Here is a 19,213-nt window from a genome sequence, read left to right as displayed (position 1 = left end):
CGTACAAGGGACTGCCTCGTAAAGTACAGATTGACAAAAGACTGCACTAATGTCTCTTTCCTTTTTCTCTCAGATTTACGGGTCTCGACCAAAGTTTGGAATCTCTTCCGCCTCACCTCTCACAGGGTGTAAAGTCAAGCTTGGATGCACTGATGAAGACATTCCAACGTATGTGATAAACTGCTATTTTTCAACAACAGACACTGTATCATCTGAGCCCAGCATTTATAGAACATTTAAAAACATCTCCAAAAAGGCATTGTGTTATTTTGCTAACTCATATGCTCCCAAATCTTCCCGTTGATTGACTGACCTTATTTAAATTATCCCCCTCAAAGGTTGCTCAAGGCCTCCAGCTTTAATTGTGGTAAGTACTCTCTGAGTGTGATCTTATTTTAAATAGACCTTTTGTTTACGATATGGGAAAGGTCATGCATCTGGTATCTGCATTGTGGCATTGTTCAGAAAGCCAAAGCATCTCTTTTGTTTTCTCATTTAATTTCACACTGGTAACAATATTATTTCCCCCCCATATAGTGCAAAGAAACATTGGTCAATGGTAAGTTGATGCTAGCTGTGCAATTGACATTTTCTTGAATCAGATTGGCAATTTATGATTTGTGTCTGAAGAACTATTGTTTTTATGTTCTCTTTTGCAGAGAAACAACTTTGTGCTGGATTTAACAGGTGGGTTCAGTGCTGTCTTGCACAGTGCAGGTTGTAAGACATTGAGACACACAGGGTATCATTTGTAAACTAATAATGTATTTTTCATTACCGTTTCCTACAGCACACAACTGAAGCAACAAATGTCGATTGGGAATTCCAATGAATCCCTTTGCAATTTCAACATCTCTGAATATGCCTGTTCCTCAGTAAGCTTTTTCAATTCACCACTAAATGTTGTCAGTAGCAACAGATACATTTATCTCATCCTCATCTTCTTTATTGATGTTACTCATGTTGATGTCACAGTTGTCTAATTTGGTTCACGTCCCTGCATTATTTTTTTTAAGACAACCCTTCTGTCAGCGGACAACTTGGTGACGATCCTGAAATGCCAATTGTCCAGCAAAAAGACTTACTCAACAGAAATGTGGAAGCTGTTCTTCCTAAACAATGCTGCTATTCTGGACCAGGCTCTTCTGGATTACTCCAGCATGGTATGTTGAATCCCAGAATTACAACAAAATGTTGGCAATATGTGTGGATTTTGTCAATACACATCTGTTTATACCTTTCCAGAACCCCAACACCAGCAGTCCAGCTATGCCAAATGTCCTTGATGCCATTGGAGATGTCAAACTCAACAACTTCATGAATGCACAGCTGAACAACGCCAGCTTCGTTGACAAGTTGTTCCAGAAGATGCTCCGTCCATTCTTGGCATCTCCATCTAGGAATTTCCTCTCCTGTCTCAGCTCAAAGAACTTCAGTTGTCAGACCTACCAAATTGTGTATGTAAAGCCATGATACCCAATGCCATCGTCAATACAACTGGTGATATGCCTACAATTGAATAAGAAGTCAAGATAACATAGGTAACATGGGCTCTGTTCTCTTTCAGCATTGAGGCTCTAAGCAACCAATCAGCCTCCATGGACAGAGAGCAACAACGAGTGATCTTCACTCATTACATCTATCCATTCCTTTCAAGAAATGACTCATCAGGTAATAAATGGTTCTGGAAAGCGCAAAAACATACACACTTCTCTGGGCCAATCCATTGAACTCATCTGCTTAGGGGAACTTAAAGTCCATTTGTTTAACTCTGCTTTTGTTTCAGATCCCGGCTGTGTCTCAAACACCAGTGGAAGCATGGACTGGCTCCAGAGGAACTTTGGCATCTTTTCTGTTTTTGCAGAACTGCAGGAGTTACAAGTCCTTAATCCCGACTTCTCCAGCGTAAGTGGCCTAGGTGTTTGTCTGGATGGTTATCCCCTCAATAACATTACCGCGCCACTCACTGACATGTGCCACCTTTCTTTTGCTTTTTCTATTTGTAGAAGGAATCACTGTCGCTGCTTACCCCAACCCAAGTGGCACAATTGACATTGACCTCTGGGGCATTGAATGACACAGATGACATTAAACTTGTGTTTACGCGGCTGGAGGAAGGTGACGCTTTCAAAAATGTTGACGAGTTTCTGACGCAACTGACCGCAAAGGAAGAGGTAATGCACTTTTGAGATAAACAAACTGCATGATTTCATCTTGACAAATAGCAATCCCCATGTCTTCCTGTGTCTCCCTTTGTGGATAGTGAAAGACAACAAATGAGCAACGAGCAACATATCAATCTTCTACTTTCATGTATTACCGGCAAAGCTCGATGGAATGCCGTGATGAGTTGTGCAGTGTTGAGGAACTCTGGTCATGTGTTTCAACAGATTCCTGACATCCATCCAGCCGTGAGAGATGTGATGATGAATCAGACGTTCAACATCATCAGCCTTCAATTCCCAGAGTTCGAAACGCTGGACTGGATTGCATGGTTCGAAGTAAAGCTGATTCCCATCCTCCCCAGTTTGAATGAAGTCATGCTCACCATTGCTACCTCAAACGTCAACTGCACCAACTACCAAGTCATGTGAGTAGGGGCCAACTTCCTGCTAAAATTAGCCATGGATTCGATGACTAAAATCTATTGCAAATGTGGGGTGGAAGCGTCATGAGTGTATCTTTTCCCATTTACAGTGTAAATGGAATGGACAGAGCTTTCCCTGAAATGACTCAGGATAGAAGAGAAGGAATCGCAAGAGTCCTGCTGAAATACCTGAGGAAATCTGTGCACCTCATCAATGGACCAGGTAGGACTCACCAAGCAGGTTGTTGTGCTCATTGGCTTTCTGTTTGATTCTTCATCGCCTATGCTGAATGAAGCGTGCTTTTTTTGAAAGGAGTGAACAGTTGGCATGTTGCTTCCTTCTCTATTGAATATAACATCAATGTACTCCACTTTTCAATAACCAAAACGGCCATACATGTCTTTTAGCTTGCAGGCAGGACATCCACGATGACAATGACTGGCTTGCAATCAACCTGGGTTCATACTCCGAGTACACAACCTATTCGGATCTCAAAGACTTCAACATCTCAGGGGTAAAACAATTGTTTGCCAGTGTTCTTTGCATGACCAGAATTGACTAGTTTGACACTGCTCATGTGTGGAATTATGGCTATTTAGAGGGCTAATGCATTGTATTCTGTTGTCTTCTTCTCCCCAGGTGGCAGTTCTAGACTCCCTCTCACCAAACCAGAAAGCTGAATTGATACTGGACCCAAGCACTGGCGCTCTGGAGAATGAGACTCTTGTGAAGAACGTTTTCATCAGCTTGCTGGAATCTCCAAGGGAAGAGCAGCTCAATGAGTTCTTTGTGACTTTTGTTGAAGTCACCAAGCAGGTCAGTACATCACTCTCTGGCTGGAATGGACCTTGTACAGTGAGACCTGGCTCTCGACAAAGTCATCTGACAAAACAATCAGGATGAATGGATGTCCTCCTAAACCATGAACCATTTATTTTCCAGGAAAACATCACTATCATCACAAACACAGCCGTAAGAGACACAATGCTAGACCTGACCTTGATGGCTCTTGCTCCCAAATTCGACGTTTTTGAGCCAAAAGACTTCCAGCTGTGGTTCCAAGTCAATCTGGTTGTTCTGCTGGCCAGCTTCCATCCTGGCAGATTGGTTGATATCCCCCTAAACATCACCTGTGAATCCTACAATGCCATGTAAGAGACTACTTTACCTCAAACAAACGTACAAGGGACTGCCTCGTAAAGTACAGATTGACAAAAGACTGCACTAATGTCTCTTTCCTTTTTCTCTCAGATTTACGGGTCTCGACCAAAGTTTGGAATCTCTTCCGCCTCACCTCTCACAGGGTGTAAAGGCAAGCTTGGATGCACTGATGAAGACATTCCAACGTATGTTATAAACTGCTATTTTTCAACAACAGACACTGTATCTTCTGAACCCAGCATTTATAGAACATTTAAAAAATCTCCAAAAAGGCATTGTGTTATTTTGCTAACTCATATGCTCCGAAATCTTCCCGTTGATTGACTGACCTTATTTAAATTATCCCCCTCAAAGGTTGCTCAAGGCCTCCAGCTTTAATTGTGGTAAGTACTCTCTGAGTGGGATCTTATTTTAAATAGACCTTTTGTTTACGATATGGGAAAGGTCATGCATCTGGTATCTGCATTGTGGCATTGTTCAGAAAGCCAAAGCATCTCTTTTGTTTTCTCATTTAATTTCACACTGGTAACAATATTATTTCCCCCCCATATAGTGCAAAGAAACATTGGTCAATGGTAAGTTGATGCTAGCTGTGCAATTGACATTTTCTTGAATCAGATTGGCAATTTATGATTTGTGTCTGAAGAACTATTGTTTTTATGTTCTCTTTTGCAGAGAAACAACTTTGTGCTGGATTTAACAGGTGGGTTCAGTGCTGTCTTGCACAGTGCAGGTTGTAAGACATTGAGACACACAGGGTATCATTTGTAAACTAATAATGTATTTTTCATTACCGTTTCCTACAGCACACAACTGAAGCAACAAATGTCGATTGGGAATTCCAATGAATCCCTTTGCAATTTCAACATCTCTGAATATGCCTGTTCCTCAGTAAGCTTTTTCAATTCACCACTAAATGTTGTCAGTAGCAACAGATACATTTCTCTCGTCCTCATCTTCTTTATTGATGTTACTCATGTTGATGTCACAGTTGTCTAATTTCGTTCACGTCCCTGCATTATTTTCTTTAAGACAACCATTCTGTCAGCGGACAACTTGGTGACGATCCTGAAATGCCAATTGTCCAGCAAAAAGACTTACTCAACAGAAATGTGGAAGCTGTTCTTCCAAAACAATGCTGCAATTCTGGACCAGGCTCTTCTGGATTACTCCAGCATGGTATGTTGAATCCCAGAATTACAACAAAATGTTGGCAATATGTGTGGATTTTGTCAATACACATCTGTTTATACCTTTCCAGAACCCCAACACCAGCAGTCCAGCTATGCCAAATGTCCTTGATGCCATTGGAGATGTCAAACTCAACAACTTCATGAATGCACAGCTGAACAACGCCAGCTTCGTTGACAAGTTGTTCCAGAAGATGCTCCGTCCATTCTTGGCATCTCCATCTAGGAATTTCCTCTCCTGTCTCAGCTCAAAGAACTTCAGTTGTCAGACCTACCAAATTGTGTATGTAAAGCCATGATACCCAATGCCATTGTCAATACAACTGGTGATATGCCTACAATTGAATAAGAAGTCAAGATAACATAGGTAACATGGGCTCTGTTCTCTTTCAGCATTGAGACTCTAAGCAACCAATCAGCCTCCATGGACAGAGAGCAACAACGAGTGATCTTCACTCATTACATCTATCCATTCCTTTCAAGAAATGACTCATCAGGTAATAAATGGTTCTGGAAAGCGCAAAAACATACACACTTCTCTGGGCCAATCCATTGAACTCATCTGCTTAGGGGAACTTAAAGTCCATTTGTTTAACTCTGCTTTTGTTTCAGATCCCGGCTGTGTCTCAAACACCAGTGGAAGCATGGACTGGCTCCAGAGGAACTTTGGCATCTTTTCTGTTTTTGCAGAACTGCAGGAGTTACAAGTCCTTAATCCCGACTTCTCCAGCGTAAGTGGCCTAGGTGTTTGTCTGGATGGTTATCCCCTCAATAACATTACCGCGCCACTCACTGACATGTGCCACCTTTCTTTTGCTTTTTCTATTTGTAGAAGGAATCACTGTCGCTGCTTACCCCAACCCAAGTGGCACAATTGACATTGACCTCTGGGGCATTGAATGACACAGATGACATTAAACTTGTGTTTACGCGGCTGGAGGAAGGTGACGCTTTCAAAAATGTTGACGAGTTTCTGACGCAACTGACCGCAAAGGAAGAGGTAATGCACTTTTGAGATAAACAAACTGCATGATTTCATCTTGACAAATAGCAATCCCCATGTCTTCCTGTGTCTCCCTTTGTGGATAGTGAAAGACAACAAATGAGCAACGAGCAACATATCAATCTTCTACTTTCATGTATTACCGGCAAAGCTCGATGGAATGCCGTGATGAGTTGTGCAGTGTTGAGGAACTCTGGTCATGTGTTTCAACAGATTCCTGACATCCATCCAGCCGTGAGAGATGTGATGATGAATCAGACGTTCAACATCATCAGCCTTCAATTCCCAGAGTTCGAAACGCTGGACTGGATTGCATGGTTCGAAGTAAAGCTGATTCCCATCCTCCCCAGTTTGAATGAAGTCATGCTCACCATTGCTACCTCAAACGTCAACTGCACCAACTACCAAGTCATGTGAGTAGGGGCCAACTTCCTGCTAAAATTAGCCATGGATTCGATGACTAAAATCTATTGCAAATGTGGGGTGGAAGCGTCATGAGTGTATCTTTTCCCATTTACAGTGTAAATGGAATGGACAGAGCTTTCCCTGAAATGACTCAGGATAGAAGAGAAGGAATCGCAAGAGTCCTGCTGAAATACCTGAGGAAATCTGTGCACCTCATCAATGGACCAGGTAGGACTCACCAAGCAGGTTGTTGTGCTCATTGGCTTTCTGTTTGATTCTTCATCGCCTATGCTGAATGAAGCGTGCTTTTTTTGAAAGGAGTGAACAGTTGGCATGTTGCTTCCTTCTCTATTGAATATAACATCAATGTACTCCACTTTTCAATAACCAAAACGGCCATACATGTCTTTTAGCTTGCAGGCAGGACATCCACGATGACAATGACTGGCTTGCAATCAACCTGGGTTCATACTCCGAGTACACAACCTTTTCGGATCTCAAAGACTTCAACATCTCAGGGGTAAAACAATTGTTTGCCAGTGTTCTTTGCATGACCAGAATTGACTAGTTTGACACTGCTCATGTGTGGAATTATGGCTATTTAGAGGGCTAATGCATTGTATTCTGTTGTCTTCTTCTCCCCAGGTGGCAGTTCTAGACTCCCTCTCACCAAACCAGAAAGCTGAATTGATACTGGACCCAAGCACTGGCGCTCTGGAGAATGAGACTCTTGTGAAGAACGTTTTCATCAGCTTGCTGGAATCTCCAAGGGAAGAGCAGCTCAATGAGTTCTTTGTGACTTTTGTTGAAGTCACCAAGCAGGTCAGTACATCACTCTCTGGCTGGAATGGACCTTGTACAGTGAGACCTGGCTCTCGACAAAGTCATCTGACAAAACAATCAGGATGAATGGATGTCCTCCTAAACCATGAACCATTTATTTTCCAGGAAAACATCACTATCATCACAAACACAGCCGTAAGAGACACAATGCTAGACCTGACCTTGATGGCTCTTGCTCCCAAATTCGACGTTTTTGAGCCAAAAGACTTCCAGCTGTGGTTCCAAGTCAATCTGGTTGTTCTGCTGGCCAGCTTCCATCCTGGCAGATTGGTTGATATCCCCCTAAACATCACCTGTGAATCCTACAATGCCATGTAAGAGACTACTTTACCCCAAACAAACGTACAAGGGACTGCCTCGTAAAGTACAGATTGACAAAAGACTGCACTAATGTCTCTTTCCTTTTTCTCTCAGATTTACGGGTCTCGACCAAAGTTTGGAATCTCTTCCGCCTCACCTCTCACAGGGTGTAAAGGCAAGCTTGGATGCACTGATGAAGACATTCCAACGTATGTTATAAACTGCTATTTTTCAACAACAGACACTGTATCTTCTGAACCCAGCATTTATAGAACATTTAAAAAATCTCCAAAAAGGCATTGTGTTATTTTGCTAACTCATATGCTCCGAAATCTTCCCGTTGATTGACTGACCTTATTTAAATTATCCCCCTCAAAGGTTGCTCAAGGCCTCCAGCTTTAATTGTGGTAAGTACTCTCTGAGTGGGAGCTTATTTTAAATAGACCTTTTGTTTACGATATGGGAAAGGTCATGCATCTGGTATCTGCATTGTGGCATTGTTCAGAAAGCCAAAGCATCTCTTTTGTTTTCTCATTTAATTTCACACTGGTAACAATATTATTTCCCCCCCATATAGTGCAAAGAAACATTGGTCAATGGTAAGTTGATGCTAGCTGTGCAATTGACATTTTCTTGAATCAGATTGGCAATTTATGATTTGTGTCTGAAGAACTATTGTTTTTATGTTCTCTTTTGCAGAGAAACAACTTTGTGCTGGATTTAACAGGTGGGTTCAGTGCTGTCTTGCACAGTGCAGGTTGTAAGACATTGAGACACACAGGGTATCATTTGTAAACTAATAATGTATTTTTCATTACCGTTTCCTACAGCACACAACTGAAGCAACAAATGTCGATTGGGAATTCCAATGAATCCCTTTGCAATTTCAACATCTCTGAATATGCCTGTTCCTCAGTAAGCTTTTTCAATTCACCACTAAATGTTGTCAGTAGCAACAGATACATTTCTCTCGTCCTCATCTTCTTTATTGATGTTACTCATGTTGATGTCACAGTTGTCTAATTTCGTTCACATCCCTGCATTATTTTCTTTAAGACAACCATTCTGTCAGCGGACAACTTGGTGACGATCCTGAAATGCCAATTGTCCAGCAAAAAGACTTACTCAACAGAAATGTGGAAGCTGTTCTTCGAAAACAATGCTGCAATTCTGGACCAGGCTCTTCTGGATTACTCCAGCATGGTATGTTGAATCCCAGAATTACAACAAAATGTTGGCAATATGTGTGGATTTTGTCAATACACATCTGTTTATACCTTTCCAGAACCCCAACACCAGCAGTCCAGCTATGCCAAATGTCCTTGATGCCATTGGAGATGTCAAACTCAACAACTTCATGAATGCACAGCTGAACAACGCCAGCTTCGTTGACAAGTTGTTCCAGAAGATGCTCCGTCCATTCTTGGCATCTCCATCTAGGAATTTCCTCTCCTGTCTCAGCTCAAAGAACTTCAGTTGTCAGACCTACCAAATTGTGTATGTAAAGCCATGATACCCAATGCCATTGTCAATACAACTGGTGATATGCCTACAATTGAATAAGAAGTCAAGATAACATAGGTAACATGGGCTCTGTTCTCTTTCAGCATTGAGGCTCTAAGCAACCAATCAGCCTCCATGGACAGAGAGCAACAACGAGTGATCTTCACTCATTACATCTATCCATTCCTTTCAAGAAATTACTCATCAGGTAATAAATGGTTCTGGAAAGCACAAAAACATACACACTTCTCTGGGCCAATCCATTGAACTCATCTGCTTAGGGGAACTTAAAGTCCATTTGTTTAACTCTGCTTTTGTTTCAGATCCCGGCTGTGTCTCAAACACCAGTGGAAGCATGGACTGGCTCCAGAGGAACTTTGGCATCTTTTCTGTTTTTGCAGAACTGCAGGAGTTACAAGTCCTTAATCCCGACTTCTCCAGCGTAAGTGGCCTAGGTGTTTGTCTGGATGGTTATCCCCTCAATAACATTACCGTGCCACTCACTGACATGTGCCACCTTTCTTTTTCTTTTTCTATTTGTAGAAGGAATCACTGTCGCTGCTTACCCCAACCCAAGTGGCACAATTGACATTGACCTCTGGGGCATTGAATGACACAGATGACATTAAACTTGTGTTTACGCGGCTGGGGGAAGGAGACGCTTTCAAAAATGTTGACGAGTTTCTGACGCAACTGACCGCAAAGGAAGAGGTAATGCACTTTTGAGATAAACAAACTGCATGATTTCATCTTGACAAATAGCAATCCCCATGTCTTCCTGTGTCTCCCTTTGTGGATAGTGAAAGACAACAAATGAGCAACGAGCAACCTATCAATCTTCTACTTTCATTTATTACCGGCAAAGCTCGATGGAATGCCGTGATGAGTTGTGCAGTGTTGAGGAACTCTGGTCATGTGTTTCAACAGATTCCTGACATCCATCCAGCCGTGAGAGATGTGATGATGAATCAGACGTTCAACATCATCAGCCTTCAATTCCCAGAGTTCGAAACGCTGGACTGGATTGCATGGTTCGAAGTAAAGCTGATTCCCATCCTCCCCAGTTTGAATGAAGTCATGATCACCATTGCTACCTCAAACGTCAACTGCACCAACTACCAAGTCATGTGAGTAGGGGCCAACTTCCTGCTAAAATTAGCCATGGATTCGATGACTAAAATCTATTGCAAATGTGGGGTGGAAGCGTCATGAGTGTATCTTTTCCCATTTACAGTGTAAATGGAATGGACAGAGCTTTCCCTGAAATGACTCAGGATAGAAGAGAAGGAATCGCAAGAGTCCTGCTGAAATACCTGAGGAAATCTGTGCACCTCATCAATGGACCAGGTAGGACTCACCAAGCAGGTTGTTGTGCTCATTGGCTTTCTGTTTGATTCTTCATCGCCTATGCTGAATGAAGCGTGCTTTTTTTGAAAGGAGTGAACAGTTGGCATGTTGCTTCCTTCTCTATTGAATATAACATCAATGTACTCCACTTTTCAATAACCAAAACGGCCATACATGTCTTTTAGCTTGCAGGCAGGACATCCACGATGACAATGACTGGCTTGCAATCAACCTGGGTTCATACTCCGAGTACACAACCTATTCGGATCTCAAAGACTTCAACATCTCAGGGGTAAAACAATTGTTTGCCAGTGTTCTTTGCATGACCAGAATTGACTAGTTTGACACTGCTCATGTGTGGAATTATGGCTATTTAGAGGGCTAATGCATTGTATTCTGTTGTCTTCTTCTCCCCAGGTGGCAGTTCTAGACTCCCTCTCACCAAACCAGAAAGCTGAATTGATACTGGACCCAAGCACTGGCGCTCTGGAGAATGAGACTCTTGTGAAGAACGTTTTCATCAGCTTGCTGGAATCTCCAAGGGAAGAGCAGCTCAATGAGTTCTTTGTGACTTTTGTTGAAGTCACCAAGCAGGTCAGTACATCACTCTCTGGCTGGAATGGACCTTGTACAGTGAGACCTGGCTCTCGACAAAGTCATCTGACAAAACAATCAGGATGAATGGATGTCCTCCTAAACCATGAACCATTTATTTTCCAGGAAAACATCACTATCATCACAAACACAGCCGTAAGAGACACAATGCTAGACCTGACCTTGATGGCTCTTGCTCCCAAATTCGACGTTTTTGAGCCAAAAGACTTCCAGCTGTGGTTCCAAGTCAATCTGGTTGTTCTGCTGGCCAGCTTCCATCCTGGCAGATTGGTTGATATCCCCCTAAACATCACCTGTGAATCCTACAATGCCATGTAAGAGACTACTTTACCTCAAACAAACGTACAAGGGACTGCCTCGTAAAGTACAGATTGACAAAAGACTGCACTAATGTCTCTTTCCTTTTTCTCTCAGTTTTACGGGTCTCGACCAAAGTTTGGAATCTCTTCCGCCTCACCTCTCACAGGGTGTAAAGGCAAGCTTGGATGCACTGATGAAGACATTCCAACGTATGTTATAAACTGCTATTTTTCAACAACAGACACTGTATCTTCTGAACCCAGCATTTATAGAACATTTAAAAAATCTCCAAAAAGGCATTGTGTTATTTTGCTAACTCATATGCTCCGAAATCTTCCCGTTGATTGACTGACCTCATTTAAATTATCCCCCTCAAAGGTTGCTCAAGGCCTCCAGCTTTAATTGTGGTAAGTACTCTCTGAGTGGGATCTTATTTTAAATAGACCTTTTGTTTACGATATGGGAAAGGTCATGCATCTGGTATCTGCATTGTGGCATTGTTCAGAAAGCCAAAGCATCTCTTTTGTTTTCTCATTTAATTTCACACTGGTAACAATATTATTTCCCCCCCATATAGTGCAAAGAAACATTGGTCAATGGTAAGTTGATGCTAGCTGTGCAATTGACATTTTCTTGAATCAGATTGGCAATTTATGATTTGTGTCTGAAGAACTATTGTTTTTATGTTCTCTTTTGCAGAGAAACAACTTTGTGCTGGATTTAACAGGTGGGTTCAGTGCTGTCTTGCACAGTGCAGGTTGTAAGACATTGAGACACACAGGGTATCATTTGTAAACTAATAATGTATTTTTCATTACCGTTTCCTACAGCACACAACTGAAGCAACAAATGTCGATTGGGAATTCCAATGAATCCCTTTGCAATTTCAACATCTCTGAATATGCCTGTTCCTCAGTAAGCTTTTTCAATTCACCACTAAATGTTGTCAGTAGCAACAGATACATTTCTCTCGTCCTCATCTTCTTTATTGATGTTACTCATGTTGATGTCACAGTTGTCTAATTTCGTTCACGTCCCTGCATTATTTTCTTTAAGACAACCATTCTGTCAGCGGACAACTTGGTGACGATCCTGAAATGCCAATTGTCCAGCAAAAAGACTTACTCAACAGAAATGTGGAAGCTGTTCTTCCAAAACAATGCTGCAATTCTGGACCAGGCTCTTCTGGATTACTCCAGCATGGTATGTTGAATCCCAGAATTACAACAAAATGTTGGCAATATGTGTGGATTTTGTCAATACACATCTGTTTATACCTTTCCAGAACCCCAACACCAGCAGTCCAGCTATGCCAAATGTCCTTGATGCCATTGGAGATGTCAAACTCAACAACTTCATGAATGCACAGCTGAACAACGCCAGCTTCGTTGACAAGTTGTTCCAGAAGATGCTCCGTCCATTCTTGGCATCTCCATCTAGGAATTTCCTCTCCTGTCTCAGCTCAAAGAACTTCAGTTGTCAGACCTACCAAATTGTGTATGTAAAGCCATGATACCCAATGCCATTGTCAATACAACTGGTGATATGCCTACAATTGAATAAGAAGTCAAGATAACATAGGTAACATGGGCTCTGTTCTCTTTCAGCATTGAGACTCTAAGCAACCAATCAGCCTCCATGGACAGAGAGCAACAACGAGTGATCTTCACTCATTACATCTATCCATTCCTTTCAAGAAATGACTCATCAGGTAATAAATGGTTCTGGAAAGCGCAAAAACATACACACTTCTCTGGGCCAATCCATTGAACTCATCTGCTTAGGGGAACTTAAAGTCCATTTGTTTAACTCTGCTTTTGTTTCAGATCCCGGCTGTGTCTCAAACACCAGTGGAAGCATGGACTGGCTCCAGAGGAACTTTGGCATCTTTTCTGTTTTTGCAGAACTGCAGGAGTTACAAGTCCTTAATCCCGACTTCTCCAGCGTAAGTGGCCTAGGTGTTTGTCTGGATGGTTATCCCCTCAATAACATTACCGCGCCACTCACTGACATGTGCCACCTTTCTTTTGCTTTTTCTATTTGTAGAAGGAATCACTGTCGCTGCTTACCCCAACCCAAGTGGCACAATTGACATTGACCTCTGGGGCATTGAATGACACAGATGACATTAAACTTGTGTTTACGCGGCTGGAGGAAGGTGACGCTTTCAAAAATGTTGACGAGTTTCTGACGCAACTGACCGCAAAGGAAGAGGTAATGCACTTTTGAGATAAACAAACTGCATGATTTCATCTTGACAAATAGCAATCCCCATGTCTTCCTGTGTCTCCCTTTGTGGATAGTGAAAGACAACAAATGAGCAACGAGCAACATATCAATCTTCTACTTTCATGTATTACCGGCAAAGCTCGATGGAATGCCGTGATGAGTTGTGCAGTGTTGAGGAACTCTGGTCATGTGTTTCAACAGATTCCTGACATCCATCCAGCCGTGAGAGATGTGATGATGAATCAGACGTTCAACATCATCAGCCTTCAATTCCCAGAGTTCGAAACGCTGGACTGGATTGCATGGTTCGAAGTAAAGCTGATTCCCATCCTCCCCAGTTTGAATGAAGTCATGCTCACCATTGCTACCTCAAACGTCAACTGCACCAACTACCAAGTCATGTGAGTAGGGGCCAACTTCCTGCTAAAATTAGCCATGGATTCGATGACTAAAATCTATTGCAAATGTGGGGTGGAAGCGTCATGAGTGTATCTTTTCCCATTTACAGTGTAAATGGAATGGACAGAGCTTTCCCTGAAATGACTCAGGATAGAAGAGAAGGAATCGCAAGAGTCCTGCTGAAATACCTGAGGAAATCTGTGCACCTCATCAATGGACCAGGTAGGACTCACCAAGCAGGTTGTTGTGCTCATTGGCTTTCTGTTTGATTCTTCATCGCCTATGCTGAATGAAGCGTGCTTTTTTTGAAAGGAGTGAACAGTTGGCATGTTGCTTCCTTCTCTATTGAATATAACATCAATGTACTCCACTTTTCAATAACCAAAACGGCCATACATGTCTTTTAGCTTGCAGGCAGGACATCCACGATGACAATGACTGGCTTGCAATCAACCTGGGTTCATACTCCGAGTACACAACCTTTTCGGATCTCAAAGACTTCAACATCTCAGGGGTAAAACAATTGTTTGCCAGTGTTCTTTGCATGACCAGAATTGACTAGTTTGACACTGCTCATGTGTGGAATTATGGCTATTTAGAGGGCTAATGCATTGTATTCTGTTGTCTTCTTCTCCCCAGGTGGCAGTTCTAGACTCCCTCTCACCAAACCAGAAAGCTGAATTGATACTGGACCCAAGCACTGGCGCTCTGGAGAATGAGACTCTTGTGAAGAACGTTTTCATCAGCTTGCTGGAATCTCCAAGGGAAGAGCAGCTCAATGAGTTCTTTGTGACTTTTGTTGAAGTCACCAAGCAGGTCAGTACATCACTCTCTGGCTGGAATGGACCTTGTACAGTGAGACCTGGCTCTCGACAAAGTCATCTGACAAAACAATCAGGATGAATGGATGTCCTCCTAAACCATGAACCATTTATTTTCCAGGAAAACATCACTATCATCACAAACACAGCCGTAAGAGACACAATGCTAGACCTGACCTTGATGGCTCTTGCTCCCAAATTCGACGTTTTTGAGCCAAAAGACTTCCAGCTGTGGTTCCAAGTCAATCTGGTTGTTCTGCTGGCCAGCTTCCATCCTGGCAGATTGGTTGATATCCCCCTAAACATCACCTGTGAATCCTACAATGCCATGTAAGAGACTACTTTACCCCAAACAAACGTACAAGGGACTGCCTCGTAAAGTACAGATTGACAAAAGACTGCACTAATGTCTCTTTCCTTTTTCTCTCAGATTTACGGGTCTCGACCAAAGTTTGGAATCTCTTCCGCCTCACCTCTCACAGGGTGTAAAGGCAAGCTTGGATGCACTGATGAAGACATTCCAACGTATGTTATAAACTGCTATTTTTCAACAACAGACACTGTATCTTCTGAACCCAGCATTTATAGAACATTTAAAAAATCTCCAAAAAGGCATTGTGTTATTTTGCTAACTCATATGCTCCGAAATCTTCCCGTTGATTGACTGACCTTATTTAAATTATCCCCCTCAAAGGTTGCTCAAGGCCTCCAGCTTTAATTGTGGTAAGTACTCTCTGAGTGGGAGCTTATTTTAAATAGACCTTTTGTTTACGATATGGGAAAGGTCATGCATCTGGTATCTGCATTGTGGCATTGTTCAGAAAGCCAAAGCATCTCTTTTGTTTTCTCATTTAATTTCACACTGGTAACAATATTATTTCCCCCCCATATAGTGCAAAGAAACATTGGTCAATGGTAAGTTGATGCTAGCTGTGCAATTGACATTTTCTTGAATCAGATTGGCAATTTATGATTTGTGTCTGAAGAACTATTGTTTTTATGTTCTCTTTTGCAGAGAAACAACTTTGTGCTGGATTTAACAGGTGGGTTCAGTGCTGTCTTGCACAGTGCAGGTTGTAAGACATTGAGACACACAGGGTATCATTTGTAAACTAATAATGTATTTTTCATTACCGTTTCCTACAGCACACAACTGAAGCAACAAATGTCGATTGGGAATTCCAATGAATCCCTTTGCAATTTCAACATCTCTGAATATGCCTGTTCCTCAGTAAGCTTTTTCAATTCACCACTAAATGTTGTCAGTAGCAACAGATACATTTCTCTCGTCCTCATCTTCTTTATTGATGTTACTCATGTTGATGTCACAGTTGTCTAATTTCGTTCACATCCCTGCATTATTTTCTTTAAGACAACCATTCTGTCAGCGGACAACTTGGTGACGATCCTGAAATGCCAATTGTCCAGCAAAAAGACTTACTCAACAGAAATGTGGAAGCTGTTCTTCGAAAACAATGCTGCAATTCTGGACCAGGCTCTTCTGGATTACTCCAGCATGGTATGTTGAATCCCAGAATTACAACAAAATGTTGGCAATATGTGTGGATTTTGTCAATACACATCTGTTTATACCTTTCCAGAACCCCAACACCAGCAGTCCAGCTATGCCAAATGTCCTTGATGCCATTGGAGATGTCAAACTCAACAACTTCATGAATGCACAGCTGAACAACGCCAGCTTCGTTGACAAGTTGTTCCAGAAGATGCTCCGTCCATTCTTGGCATCTCCATCTAGGAATTTCCTCTCCTGTCTCAGCTCAAAGAACTTCAGTTGTCAGACCTACCAAATTGTGTATGTAAAGCCATGATACCCAATGCCATTGTCAATACAACTGGTGATATGCCTACAATTGAATAAGAAGTCAAGATAACATAGGTAACATGGGCTCTGTTCTCTTTCAGCATTGAGGCTCTAAGCAACCAATCAGCCTCCATGGACAGAGAGCAACAACGAGTGATCTTCACTCATTACATCTATCCATTCCTTTCAAGAAATTACTCATCAGGTAATAAATGGTTCTGGAAAGCACAAAAACATACACACTTCTCTGGGCCAATCCATTGAACTCATCTGCTTAGGGGAACTTAAAGTCCATTTGTTTAACTCTGCTTTTGTTTCAGATCCCGGCTGTGTCTCAAACACCAGTGGAAGCATGGACTGGCTCCAGAGGAACTTTGGCATCTTTTCTGTTTTTGCAGAACTGCAGGAGTTACAAGTCCTTAATCCCGACTTCTCCAGCGTAAGTGGCCTAGGTGTTTGTCTGGATGGTTATCCCCTCAATAACATTACCGCGCCACTCACTGACATGTGCCACCTTTCTTTTTATTTTTCTATTTGTAGAAGGAATCACTGTCGCTGCTTACCCCAACCCAAGTGGCACAATTGACATTGACCTCTGGGGCATTGAATGACACAGATGACATTAAACTTGTGTTTACGAGGCTGGGGGAAGGAGACGCTTTCAAAAATGTTGACGAGTTTCTGACGCAACTGACCGCAAAGGAAGAGGTAATGCACTTTTGAGATAAACAAACTGCATGATTTCATCTTGACAAATAGCAATCCCCATGTCTTCCTGTGTCTCCCTTTGTGGATAGTGAAAGACAACAAATGAGCAACGAGCAACCTATCAATCTTCTACTTTCATTTATTACCGGCAAAGCTCGATGGAATGCCGTGATGAGTTGTGCAGTGTTGAGGAACTCTGGTCATGTGTTTCAACAGATTCCTGACATCCATCCAGCCGTGAGAGATGTGATGATGAATCAGACGTTCAACATCATCAGCCTTCAATTCCCAGAGTTCGAAACGCTGGACTGGATTGCATGGTTCGAAGTAAAGCTGATTCCCATCCTCCCCAGTTTTAATGAAGTCATGCTCACCATTGCTACCTCAAACGTCAACTGCACCAACTACCAAGTCATGTGAGTAGGGGCCAACTTCCTGCTAAAATTAGCCATGGATTCGATGACTAAAATCTATTGCAAATGTGGGGTGGAAGCGTCATGAGTGTATCTTTTCCCATTTACAGTGTAAATGGAATGGACAGAGCTTTCCATGAAATGACTCAGGATAGAAGAGAAGGAATCGCAAGAGTCCTGCTGAAATACCTGAGGAAATCTGTGCACCTCATCAATGGACCAGGTAGGACTCACCAAGCAGGTTGTTGTGCTCATTGGCTTTCTGTTTGATTCTTCATCGCCTATGCTGGATGAAGTGTGCTTTGTTTGAAAGGAGTGAACAGTTGGCATGTTGGTTCCGTGTCTATTGAATATAACATCAATGTACTCCACTTTTCAATAACCAAAACGGCAATACATGTCTTTTAGCTTGCAGGCAGGACATCCACGATGACAATGACTGGCTTGCAATCAACCTGGGTTCATACTCCGAGTACACAACCTATTCGGATCTCAAAGACTTCAACATCTCAGGGGTAAAACAATTGTTTGCCAGTGTTCTTTGCATGACCAGAATTGACTAGTTTGACACTGCTCATGTGTGGAATTATGGCTATTTAGAGGGCTAATGCATTGTATTCTGTTGTCTTCTTCTCCCCAGGTGGCAGTTCTAGACTCCCTCTCACCAAACCAGAAAGCTGAATTGATACTGGACCCAAGCACTGGCGCTCTGGAGAATGAGACTCTTGTGAAGAACGTTTTCATCAGCTTGCTGGAATCTCCAAGGGAAGAGCAGCTCAATGAGTTCTTTGTGACTTTTGTTGAAGTCACCAAGCAGGTCAGTACATCACTCTCTGGCTGGAATGGACCTTGTACAGTGAGACCTGGCTCTCGACAAAGTCATCTGACAAAACAATCAGGATGAATGGATGTCCTCCTAAACCATGAACCATTTATTTTCCAGGAAAACATCACTATCATCACAAACACAGCTGTAAGAGACACAATGCTAGACCTGACCTTGATGGCTCTTGCTCCCAAATTCGACGTTTTTGAGCCAAAAGATTTCCAGCTGTGGTTCCAAGTCAATCTGGTTGTTCTGCTGGCCAGCTTCCATCCTGGCAGATTGGTTGATATCCCCCTAAACATCACCTGTGAATCCTACAATGCCATGTAAGAGACTACTTTACCCCAAACAAACGTACAAGGGACTGCCTCGTAAAGTACAGATTGACAAAAGACTGCACTAATGTCTCTTTCCTTTTTCTCTCAGATTTACGGGTCTCGACCAAAGTTTGGAATCTCTTCCGCCTCACCTCTCACAGGGTGTAAAGTCAAGCTTGGATGCACTGATGAAGACATTCCAACGTATGTGATAAACTGCTATTTTTCAACAACAGACACTGTATCATCTGAGCCCAGCATCTATAGAACATTTAAAACATCTCCAAAAAGGCATTCTGTTATTTTGCTAACTCATATGCTCCCAAATCTTCCCGTTGATTGACTGACCTCATTTAAATTATCCCCCTCAAAGGTTGCTCAAGGCCTCCAGCTTTAATTGTGGTAAGTACTCTCTGAGTGTGA

General features: G+C 42.3%; 1 protein-coding gene across 1 annotated transcript in view; it reads left to right on the top strand.

Annotated features, from left to right (window-relative positions):
- The window catches only part of LOC139374536 (uncharacterized), a 40,412-nt gene extending 21,845 nt beyond the window's left edge, over positions 1-18,567 (top strand). The window contains exons 79-145 of the mRNA XM_071115528.1: positions 74-168; positions 339-367; positions 660-687; positions 1,033-1,163; positions 1,246-1,457; positions 1,568-1,671; positions 1,787-1,905; positions 2,007-2,174; positions 2,391-2,590; positions 2,698-2,810; positions 2,996-3,102; positions 3,228-3,404; positions 3,531-3,739; positions 3,840-3,934; positions 4,104-4,132; positions 4,303-4,324; positions 4,425-4,452; positions 4,556-4,640; positions 4,782-4,928; positions 5,011-5,222; positions 5,333-5,436; positions 5,552-5,670; positions 5,772-5,939; positions 6,156-6,355; positions 6,463-6,575; positions 6,761-6,867; positions 6,993-7,169; positions 7,296-7,504; positions 7,605-7,699; positions 7,869-7,897; positions 8,190-8,217; positions 8,563-8,693; positions 8,776-8,987; positions 9,098-9,201; positions 9,317-9,435; positions 9,537-9,704; positions 9,921-10,120; positions 10,228-10,340; positions 10,526-10,632; positions 10,758-10,934; positions 11,061-11,269; positions 11,370-11,464; positions 11,955-11,982; positions 12,086-12,170; positions 12,312-12,458; positions 12,541-12,752; positions 12,863-12,966; positions 13,082-13,200; positions 13,302-13,469; positions 13,686-13,885; positions 13,993-14,105; positions 14,291-14,397; positions 14,523-14,699; positions 14,826-15,034; positions 15,135-15,229; positions 15,399-15,427; positions 15,720-15,747; positions 16,093-16,223; positions 16,306-16,517; positions 16,628-16,731; positions 16,847-16,965; positions 17,067-17,234; positions 17,451-17,650; positions 17,758-17,870; positions 18,056-18,162; positions 18,288-18,464; positions 18,547-18,567. Of these exons, the coding sequence (XP_070971629.1) occupies positions 74-168; positions 339-367; positions 660-687; positions 1,033-1,163; positions 1,246-1,457; positions 1,568-1,671; positions 1,787-1,905; positions 2,007-2,174; positions 2,391-2,590; positions 2,698-2,810; positions 2,996-3,102; positions 3,228-3,404; positions 3,531-3,739; positions 3,840-3,934; positions 4,104-4,132; positions 4,303-4,324; positions 4,425-4,452; positions 4,556-4,640; positions 4,782-4,928; positions 5,011-5,222; positions 5,333-5,436; positions 5,552-5,670; positions 5,772-5,939; positions 6,156-6,355; positions 6,463-6,575; positions 6,761-6,867; positions 6,993-7,169; positions 7,296-7,504; positions 7,605-7,699; positions 7,869-7,897; positions 8,190-8,217; positions 8,563-8,693; positions 8,776-8,987; positions 9,098-9,201; positions 9,317-9,435; positions 9,537-9,704; positions 9,921-10,120; positions 10,228-10,340; positions 10,526-10,632; positions 10,758-10,934; positions 11,061-11,269; positions 11,370-11,464; positions 11,955-11,982; positions 12,086-12,170; positions 12,312-12,458; positions 12,541-12,752; positions 12,863-12,966; positions 13,082-13,200; positions 13,302-13,469; positions 13,686-13,885; positions 13,993-14,105; positions 14,291-14,397; positions 14,523-14,699; positions 14,826-15,034; positions 15,135-15,229; positions 15,399-15,427; positions 15,720-15,747; positions 16,093-16,223; positions 16,306-16,517; positions 16,628-16,731; positions 16,847-16,965; positions 17,067-17,234; positions 17,451-17,650; positions 17,758-17,870; positions 18,056-18,162; positions 18,288-18,464; positions 18,547-18,567 (8,467 nt within the window). The remainder of the gene's footprint in view (positions 1-73; positions 169-338; positions 368-659; positions 688-1,032; positions 1,164-1,245; positions 1,458-1,567; positions 1,672-1,786; positions 1,906-2,006; positions 2,175-2,390; positions 2,591-2,697; positions 2,811-2,995; positions 3,103-3,227; positions 3,405-3,530; positions 3,740-3,839; positions 3,935-4,103; positions 4,133-4,302; positions 4,325-4,424; positions 4,453-4,555; positions 4,641-4,781; positions 4,929-5,010; positions 5,223-5,332; positions 5,437-5,551; positions 5,671-5,771; positions 5,940-6,155; positions 6,356-6,462; positions 6,576-6,760; positions 6,868-6,992; positions 7,170-7,295; positions 7,505-7,604; positions 7,700-7,868; positions 7,898-8,189; positions 8,218-8,562; positions 8,694-8,775; positions 8,988-9,097; positions 9,202-9,316; positions 9,436-9,536; positions 9,705-9,920; positions 10,121-10,227; positions 10,341-10,525; positions 10,633-10,757; positions 10,935-11,060; positions 11,270-11,369; positions 11,465-11,954; positions 11,983-12,085; positions 12,171-12,311; positions 12,459-12,540; positions 12,753-12,862; positions 12,967-13,081; positions 13,201-13,301; positions 13,470-13,685; positions 13,886-13,992; positions 14,106-14,290; positions 14,398-14,522; positions 14,700-14,825; positions 15,035-15,134; positions 15,230-15,398; positions 15,428-15,719; positions 15,748-16,092; positions 16,224-16,305; positions 16,518-16,627; positions 16,732-16,846; positions 16,966-17,066; positions 17,235-17,450; positions 17,651-17,757; positions 17,871-18,055; positions 18,163-18,287; positions 18,465-18,546) is intronic.
- The last annotated feature ends 646 nt before the right edge of the window (positions 18,568-19,213 follow it).

This window comes from Oncorhynchus clarkii, chromosome 19 (assembly GCF_045791955.1).
Source record: "Oncorhynchus clarkii lewisi isolate Uvic-CL-2024 chromosome 19, UVic_Ocla_1.0, whole genome shotgun sequence".
Classification (NCBI taxonomy): domain Eukaryota; kingdom Metazoa; phylum Chordata; class Actinopteri; order Salmoniformes; family Salmonidae; genus Oncorhynchus; species Oncorhynchus clarkii.
The sequence above is the reverse complement of the archived record's forward strand: the minus strand, read 5'-3'. Positions and strand labels throughout refer to the sequence as shown.